Here is a 9,466-nt window from a genome sequence, read left to right on the forward strand (position 1 = left end):
TCCTCCTCCTCCTCCGGATCCACTTCATCCAGAGGTAGCCCCGCGACAATCCTGGCTTCGCGCACAGCGCAGATCTGCTCAAGGAGCTCGAGCTGGCGCTCCGGCATCAGAAAGGGTTCGCTCCTCACCCGGCGGCGTGAGGGGCATGGCTACTAAGCGGACGGGTGGAGTGGAAAGTGGTGGCGGCGGACAAGAGGAGGAAAATATGGATGGATGGTAGGGTTTCGGTGCCGCCGGTCGACTTAAATAGCCGGGCAATGCACTACGCGGCCCGTCGGAGCTGCGCCACGCGGCGCCACCGGTCCGACGGAGGAGGCGAGCTTCGAACCACCAGGTTTGAGGGCTTTTCCGGCTGGGACCCCTTCGTCAGTCTGACCGCTACTAGGAAAAGGCCTACTAGTGGCGCACCAGTTTTGCCTACTAATGGCGCACTACTGGTGCGCCACTAGTATTATATACTAATGGCGCACCACGCCGTGCGCCATTAGTATAGAGCAGCATGCGCCATTAGTATGCCTCCCAGGGGCCATATTTACCCATGTGCTTTGGCATACTAATGACGCATGGTGGGGTGATGCGCCATTAGTATCCTTTGGCATACGAATGGCCCACTGTGGGATAATGCGCCATTAGTATCCTTTGGCATACTAATGGCGCACTTTGTGGTGATACGCCATTAGTATGAATATTAGGTTTTTTTACTCTTCTGATTTTTGCATAGGTTACAAAAGGTATTATTGGATAGAATATAGACATCAGCACACAGCAACAGCAGATTCATTGAATACAATAGAAGATTAGTCTCCGAATACAATTCATCATATTAGTCTCCGAATTCAAAAGACCGAACAAAGATAGAACATTACAAGTCTCGAGACCGCGAGTAGCGAGTTTGTCTTCACATTACAAGTCAATATCGATCATCTAAACTACCATCACATAGAAGAGAGCTGCAGTCATCACGATGAGCATCATCGCGATGAAACTGGTCTTCATCCGGTTCCTTCAACGCTCCCTCCTCTCTCCCGCTAGATATCGGGCGTATCTAGATTCCGCCTCCGCCCTAGTGGTGTACCCTTTGTAACTGTTACCGCTGAAACGGTGAACCTTTCTCCGACACTCCTCCCAGTCGTCGTAGACTCCGGAAACCTTACTCTTGTACACGACATACGACGGCATCTCTATGCACAAGCCAAACAACAGACGATACATAAGCAATATATAAGTATGCAACAAAAGGATTGGAAGAGAAAAGCAAGACATTAATAGCATGATTCATGGTCCTACTAATAAATAGCATCGATTACATCTAAGTTGAACGACTGTCCAAACCAAAGAGACATACAAGTTCATTAAAGTTTAATTACAACATGAGCTAATCGATGTTTCAGAACTACAAATAGCATCACTACTTTCGACTCGACTCATGGGACCGGAGCGTGGATGAAGCCGCCGTCTTTCGTGATGGTCATGAAGTCGCGGGCGTTGTCAGCCTGCATTTGTAGTGTTGTGTCTATCTCACTGTTGGACGGTTGATCTCTGAGGTAGAACTGCCCCGAGGTACGAAGGACATCTTGATGGATGATTTCTGCAAACTCTGACTGGATGCGAAAGAATTCTTGTCGGAGGTCCGCGTCCTGGATTGCCGCCAATCCTGCGGCCCAATCTTTGACATTATTTGGTAGCAGAAGGTGATTATGGTCCCGTACGATCTCCCACATGTGATGGAGGGTGTAGTAGGCATCCTTCTGACCGCCAGGCGGCTACTTGACGCAGGGGAACGTCGTATTGTGGGTGAACACGTGCCTGCCGTACCTACGAACAAGCCTCTTAAAGGTGCCTCCAGATGTGGCGCAGCCGGGGAGAGCATCATCAAGAACTTTCTTGATATTTGTGTAGTCTATCTTGGAGTCACGGTCCGGGTCGAAATACATGGCCGTGGAATATTTCGGGCTTAAGAGGATGAGTGTGCAATGTGTGTCACTGCACAGAACACGGAATGTTAGAAAAAAAAGAACGATCAAAATCTAAGAAATCATATGTTATAGGGCGGTGAGGGGATGACTTACTCGGGAAAGTAAGGCATGAGGAAGTTATCCTTATCTGGGTTTGCCAGAATGACGCCTTTGAGGTGTGAACTCGCGACTTGCCAGTCCCCAGCGCTGCCCAAGATCTTGGCATGCATGTAGAAGGGGTCGACTATCACGATGTTCGGGGTCTTGTCTCGAATGATCCGCATCTCCATACTCAGCGAAAACAGCCGAACAAAGGTGTAGTGTAGTAGATGAAGGTTAAACATAGCAAAGATGTCATCAAACCGCAGGACGATCATACCCCCGATGGCGCCATCCACAAAGCCCTTGCCCTCTGGCACCTTGGCCACGAAAACCGGGTATGCCACATCATTCTGGGAGAGACACCACTTCTCCAAAGAAAGAACACTGTCATGCAGACTCCGCATAGCACCGGTTGCAACATTGAGCATATTTGTCGGTAGCATCGCCCTACCCGCCACATGCACCCTCCTCGAGATATCCATAGGTGAAGGTGGCCCATCCTGAGCACGGATCATACTCGGTGCCGGCTGGCTCGCACCAGCGCCCTTGTTAGTCTTTCGTTTCCGTCCCTTCTTCTTGATCTGCTGTAATGGGACCGAGTTCTGCTCACAAAACGCCTTCTTGAGCGTGTTAGGGCTGATAATATTTTGCACCTCGGCTATCTGAGGCTTGGTGAAGGCGGGAGCTGGAGGCGTCTCCTAAGAACTGAACGCCAGACGACGCCTGTTGCAATTGGATTTCTCCGTCGTACCAGCTAGATCGCGGTCGTCTTGGTTGGGTTCTTGAGAAGGAGGCCCGCAGAACTCGTCACCGTACCCATGTTCGGCAAAGTACTTATCGACGTTGGTAAATGTACCGTCGTCGTTGTCATCGTCGTCCGGATCCTGTGCCATATGCATGTCTGGATCCTATGCCATAGGGATGTCCGGCATGTCCGCTAGCGTTGCGGCGTTCTTGCCATGGCTTGGCGCCGGCACGACTGGCGGTCTTGTCTGTGGGGTGGTGTCCCCCGCCCCCAAACGAATCTGGCTCTTCGGCCAAAGCAGGGGCCAGTTTACGCAGGCGCTGAGGGTCATCTCATCTTCTTCGTCGGCCCCAGCGGGTCGAATCAGAGGTAACAGCTCGTCGCAGCCTGGCAGCACCCGAACCAGTTCAACCCTATACACTGTGGGTGGCATCGGATTATCGTGGAACACGGGGTTGCCCGGTTGAACGATTCTGCCCTTGGCGACATCGACCAACTCGCCGCCCACGAAGTGCAGGAGAGTGCAAGGAACATCGGCGGCGCCCTGCGAAAACATGTAGGGCGTCAGGGATGCCCAGTCAAAGGCAAGGAGATGAAGTCATCGGCCGAGAGGCTTAGTTACCGTGATGCCGTCGAGCTCGGCTAATGTCGAGGCACCGCCAACGGCGGGCGTGCAACTGACGGAGGGGCCGCTTGCTGGCGAGGTGCCGGCCGGCGTACACCCGGGTGCATTAAGCTCCAATGCCTGTGCTGGCGCCGGAGACACGAATACTGTCTCCGCCGGAGACACCAATGGCGCCGCCTGAGACACCAATGGTGCCGCCTGCGCGTTGTGCGAGTTGCTGGCCGTGAAGCTGGGAACCGGGGGAGGCCCCTGTTAGCCGCCCGCAATCGACGTCGTCAGCCCCTGAATCAACGTAGGCACCATGGCGGTGAGCGTCGTTCTAGTTGTTGTTGCACTTGCTCTTGGATAATCTCCGGAATCCGCACCACTTGTGACTTGAGTGCTTCAACCTCGCGCGACTGGCTTTCCGAGCTGGTCTTTTTCTCCTTTCGCCCACCAGCGGTATAGTATGATGACCATTTTGTGGACAAGCCTTTGTCGGCCACACGACCAGATGACGACGGCTTACTGACCTTATCCTTGTTTTTCATTACATTCAACGCCCTATTTAAGGGGTGTCGAAAGGGGAGCTCTGAGACGACCCCGCGCTACTGCTTTCAGTGTCCTGTGGAAGGAACGTGAACCATTTAGAAATATTGAGGATTAATTAGAATGCAACCATATGGAGCTAATTACGCGGGGGTGTATTCCTTACCAGAACAAGCTCAAGCGCCCTGGTCTTCGGATCCGTGGTAAGCTCCTTTGTTACCGGGTCCTCCTTGTACCGGGCCCTGACATAGTTCCTAGTCTACTTGTCATGGTATTTCTCAAAGCGGGGCGGTAGGCCTTGCTCGGCACACTCCGCGTCCTCCTTGTCCCATATAGGCTCCGCCACTCTGTAACCGCCGGGACCGAGTTGGTGGACCCCTAAGTTCAACTCCCGCATTTCTTTCCCCCACTGACTTGATTCGGAGGTTGCGCTGCTCTCGCACTTGATCTTGAACTCCTTGTAGTCATCTTCGTTGATCAAAGGATATTTCGCCTTGATCTTCTCATAACTATCACCTTTTTCAATCATTGCCTTCACCGTGCTTCTCCAAGTAGATAGGGCCGTGCTCATTTTCGTGAGGGCGTCACTGTTCACTTTCTTCCCTGAGAGGCGTGTGCTCGCAAAGTCAGCGGGGAACTTGTATCGTTCGTGCAGCTTCGTGAAGAGGAGGCTGCGCAAATTCCCTCGGTCCTTATGCCTTAGGTTCTCGGTGTTGATCGAGACGGTGCTCTGGAGAATGCACCCGAGCTGAACCGAGTACCCCTTGACTAATTCTTTGGGCGCCGTTGGATGCCCGTCGGAGTTCACTTTAGTAAATTCCTCCTTGATGGTGCCGAGCACGCTTGGGCGCCGGTCCTTCCGTTGCCTCTTCGGTTGGTTGCCATCTGTGTCTGCGCCGCCATCATCAGTTGTGCTATCCTCAGCGGCACCATCAGTGGTGTCATCCCCGACGCCACTAGGGGTTGTGTAGTCAAGATCGGTGTCTTCCGCGACGTCCTCATAGCGGTGAGGTTCTTCCTCCATCTCCTGGGACAGCTCCTAGAATTGCTTGCCGCCCGAACCGCCGGCCTCATCATTGTGGGCCATGTTTCGCTCTAAATAGGAAAAAAGTTTGGTCAAAAAGTTGGTTATTGTCAAGGAACAAGATCATGGTCTCATCATTTAGGGTTTGTCGACACCGAGGCATCCTAAAAGCTAAGCTTTTATCATTTAGGGTTTGCTAACGCCGAGGCACCCTAAAAGCCTAAGCATACATCATTTAGGTTCTCATCGACACCGAGGCACCCTAAAAGCCAAGGTTTCATCATTTAGGGTTTGTCGACGCCGAGGCACCCTAAATGCTAAGTTAAGTTTTCATCATTTAGGGTTTATCGATGCCGAGGCACCCTAGGTTGGGCCTAATCACTTGGCACTAATCACTTGGCTCTATTGCCACCTATGTTGGGTTTATCATCTAGGGTTTATCGATGCTAAGGAGAATTCTAAGTTGGGCCTAATCACTTGGCTCTATTGCCACCTATGGTTTAATGCAGCAAAAATGGTGGGGCAGTTGATCCTACTTAATTAAGTACTAAGCTACCCCGGCCCATGCATTAGTCGCAAGTACCCCATATGTCCTATTTTTAGCAAAGTCATGCTAAAATTCACGGAAAATTTCAGCATGACCTTTGCTGAAAATAGGACATATGGAGTACCCGAATTTGCCGGAATGGAAGTTAATCGACATTCCGACAAACTAAGGGTCTCCTGGGGTACAGCAGCAACATCACAAGTTGACAAAATTCCCAAGTAGTATAGCAGCAACATCACAAGTAGTACCAATGAACATATAGTCCAGCAAGTTGAAAAAGCTGAAGTTCTCAGCATGAAGAATCACACAACACATCACCTACATTATGATGATACATTTGGTGATTGCACATACAGTTTTCACATAAGCATAATTGTTCTGGAGATTGCACATACGGTTTTTGACAACACATACAGTTTTTCACATTTGTAGATTGCACATACAATTTTCACATAGAGCAATGTTCCTTTCATTTCACCTTCCATTTTTTTGCAATTCAACTCACTTCCTTTTCTTATAGTTACTGCTCCCAAATAAAATGACACTTTGACATGGCTGCAATTTTCAGTGTCTACTTATCTGCAATTTTTCTTAAAGTTACACATTTTTTAATAAAACTATCTAAGGAGTTCTTCAAGTTCAAGTTACAGCCTGCATACCCAGATGGTACATGCAGTACTGCCAATGGGACACTTGTATCAAGGAAATGAAAAATAATCATTTGCAGACAGTGAGTGCAAAATCATGATCGAATCTGCTTTCAGCTTAGACAAGGAACAAAAAAATCAGGCAAAGTCAAGCGTTGACCGGATCAAAATTCATATAATTCAACAGTAAGCAGTATAAACTTAAGAGTGTTCACATGGACGGCAGTCCTACAAAAATGCAAATTAAAACTACTTTTCATAGTGTAATTCACACAATAATCACTACTTCTATGTGTGAATCCGCGGCCACTGAGCCGAGCCGAAGCACTCCTTAGCCAGTCAATATCACCAACCACTGATTAACAATGTTGACACTGCATCTTTGTAATAAGAAACAGTAATGTGCCACTACTACTACTGTTGGAACGTGACTCGCTACTTAGCTTCTTTATTATCATGGTGGGCACTTAATCCCACTTCAAGTTCAAGACAAATTAGCAGCATGCATGCCTCAGTCTGAATCAGAGCTCACGCAACGGGGAACAGATTTTGGATGTGATGTTTCATTGCTAACAGTTTTATTAATTGCAATTAGTACGTGAATCAAGCTCTAGATAAACAAAGGGGAACATCACACCTAGTACTGGTCCCTAAGCTGGAAACTAGCTATTGCTTCTACTTTTTCAAGTTTATGTTGTTCCCTACCCTTCTACATCTAGCTACTCAAATACCAACAGTTCTAGGGAGAGACAAAAGCGCTTCAGCTTATATTTCTATAGATATCTTTTGAAGGACCCTGGTTTCCAGTTTTCCAAAACCTTCATCCCACCAACAAATCAAGACACAAAAATAATCAACTAAAAACATATAATAAGATAAGATAATGCAACCCACAATCACTTGAAGTGACAGGATAGTCAGCCTTCAGAACTCTATGTTCTGGCAAAATTAACAGAAAGTATGGATACAATAAATAACAGTGCAGCAAAAAGACAGAAGGTAGGGAAAAAATGCTTACCTGGAATCAAAGAATGTATGAAACTGATAATTTGACTTGCTAAACCTAAATGCTTAGAAGTTAATTTGACTTGATTTCAGACCAGATACCTGAAAAGGAACGAAAGGAAAATAAACCAAGCAGTCCATACTTCTTGATATATAAAAAAGAAGTGTGGGAGCACATGCCCACATTAAATAGCTATTTAGCTTGATTAAGATTTGAGGAAACTACTGGTGCATTGAAGTACTATTGATGAACTATTTTCTTGGATGTACTGCTCTACACTAACATCTGCACATTGTGCATAACAATTCACAGGCATATTTACTTGGTATACACGTACACGTATGTACGGGTTGGCTCATTGGCTCTACTTTTTTGTTTAGGATCAGGACGTACACTAGCAGTACACTAGCACTACAATTCATAGACAAAAAAGTAGATGTACCATTGAAGTACACCTACAAAAATATTTGAACCTACAGAAAATATTTGAACCTACACGTGTATGTACATTGTGCATAACAATTCACAGGCATATTTTCTTGGATGTACTGCTCTACACTAACTCTCTTTCTCCCACAAATTCACAGGCATATTTGAACCTACAGAACACCTAACAAAGCCTGAACTCAACCGACTCTGAATTCTGAACACTAGCAGAATCTTCAGAGAGCAGTACAGAGGAATGCAATTGAGGAAAAATAGAGTGCCAAGTTGTCAAATCCATTGCAATGCACCGCAGAGATAACCTTTTTGGATTCTACTTAGCACACACTAAATGAGCCTAGTCAAAACGAGAATTAACTGATCGTTATTTTTGAGCTGCAAAAGGCGTGAACTAAACTGAACACTATTAAGTCTGAATAATTAGCAGATTGTTCAGAACTAACAATGCTAATTTCTTACCCTTGGGAATTGGGACTCATAGAGGAAACTAGTGCGTTCAAGAATAACATTTGCGCGGTCTGTCTAATTTAAAAATCAAATCGACCGATCCTGATTTCAGAACTGCAGAAAATCCTCAGCTTAACTGAACCGAACACCGTTAGTCTGAATAAATTTTCAGAGTGTTCTAAGTCTGAAGGGAAGAATGCATATTCCTCATCTCTGGGAGGGAACTGGGACTCACAGAGGAAATTGGAGCAGACGCCCTTGACGACCTCCCCTGCGTCGTTGGTGTAGACCAGGCGCTTGACGCACAGCAAGACCTGCACGCTGAACCTTGAACTCCTCGGCGACGAACTTGAGAACCGCGGTGAAGGGCGCCGCCTCCGGCACGCTGAACCTGCGAGGCCACCGCACGACACACGCGGATCAGGACGAGATCTGGTCCGAGGAGGGGTGGGGGGAGGAGGAAGAGGGGGGATCTGTACTCGCACTTTGAAGGGGAGCTTGGGGTCGGAGGTGAGGATCCGTTCCACGCGGGTGCCCTCGAGGCTTGGGCGGGAGGACGTCGAGGGCGTGGGCGCGGGCGGAGGGGGGACGGCGAGGGAGGCGGCGCTCGGCTCGGGGACGGCGAGCACGGGGGGCAGCGAGCACGGCCCGGGAGGAGTCGGAGGAGACGGCGAGCGGGGGACCCGGGCACCTTCGCCGCCGTATGTGGGCGCACGAGGGGAGGGAGTAGCCGGAGCACGAGGCGGCGGCGGCGGACGGACAGTGAGGTCGGTGTAGAGAACGGCGACGGCGCCGCAACGAAGCCGTGTGGGCTAGCGGGGCACGGGGGTGGAGTCTGGCGGGGGTGCCACAACAAATGAGCCGCGGGGGCGCGGGGGCGGCAGGGGTGGAGTCCGGCGAGGGTCGGGGCAGCGGCGGCGTGGGTCGGGGGGTAGCGCGCGGGTTGGATCTGGCGAAGGAGAGAGGAACGAAGGGGGTCTGGCGAGGGAGAGGGAGAAATTAGCTAGGGGGAAGCTTTCTAATGGCGCACCCCGTAGTGGTGCGCCATTAGTATGTTTTTTTAGATAGCAATGGCGCACCACCCGTCGGTGCGCCATTAGTATTCTTTTTTTTATATAGCAATGGCGCACCAGGCAGAGGTGCGCCATTAGTAATCTTTTTTTTATACAGCAATGGCGCACCAGCCAGAGGTGCGCCATAAGTAATTTTTTTTATTATTTTTTGTTGCATCTAATAATTTTTAAGAAAATGAATATGAATATGAAATAGTAATAATTTTAGTTGCATTCATTTGTGACGGTGGAGCGGGCCGGGGAGGGTGCGGTGGGTCGTCGGCGGCGGTGGAGCAGGGAAGGGTGCGGTGGGTCGTCGGCGGCGGTGGAGCAGGGGAGGGTGC

The 9,466-nt window shown here is 49.2% G+C and overlaps 1 protein-coding gene across 1 annotated transcript in view; it reads right to left on the minus strand.

The window, feature by feature from the left end:
• Positions 1-1,138: 1,138 nt before the first annotated feature.
• Positions 1,139-9,466, minus strand: part of LOC123090352 (serine/arginine repetitive matrix protein 3-like) — an 18,970-nt gene continuing 10,642 nt past the window's right edge. Inside the window, exons 4-7 of the mRNA XM_044511690.1 lie at positions 8,556-9,048; positions 8,306-8,461; positions 7,192-7,280; positions 1,139-1,181 (exon numbers count right to left, since the gene is read on the minus strand). Coding sequence (XP_044367625.1) covers positions 7,252-7,280; positions 8,306-8,461; positions 8,556-9,048 — 678 coding nt within the window. The 3' untranslated portion in view covers positions 1,139-1,181; positions 7,192-7,251. The remainder of the gene's footprint in view (positions 1,182-7,191; positions 7,281-8,305; positions 8,462-8,555; positions 9,049-9,466) is intronic.

Source organism: Triticum aestivum, chromosome 4B (assembly GCF_018294505.1).
Source record: "Triticum aestivum cultivar Chinese Spring chromosome 4B, IWGSC CS RefSeq v2.1, whole genome shotgun sequence".
Lineage (NCBI taxonomy): Eukaryota > Viridiplantae > Streptophyta > Magnoliopsida > Poales > Poaceae > Triticum > Triticum aestivum.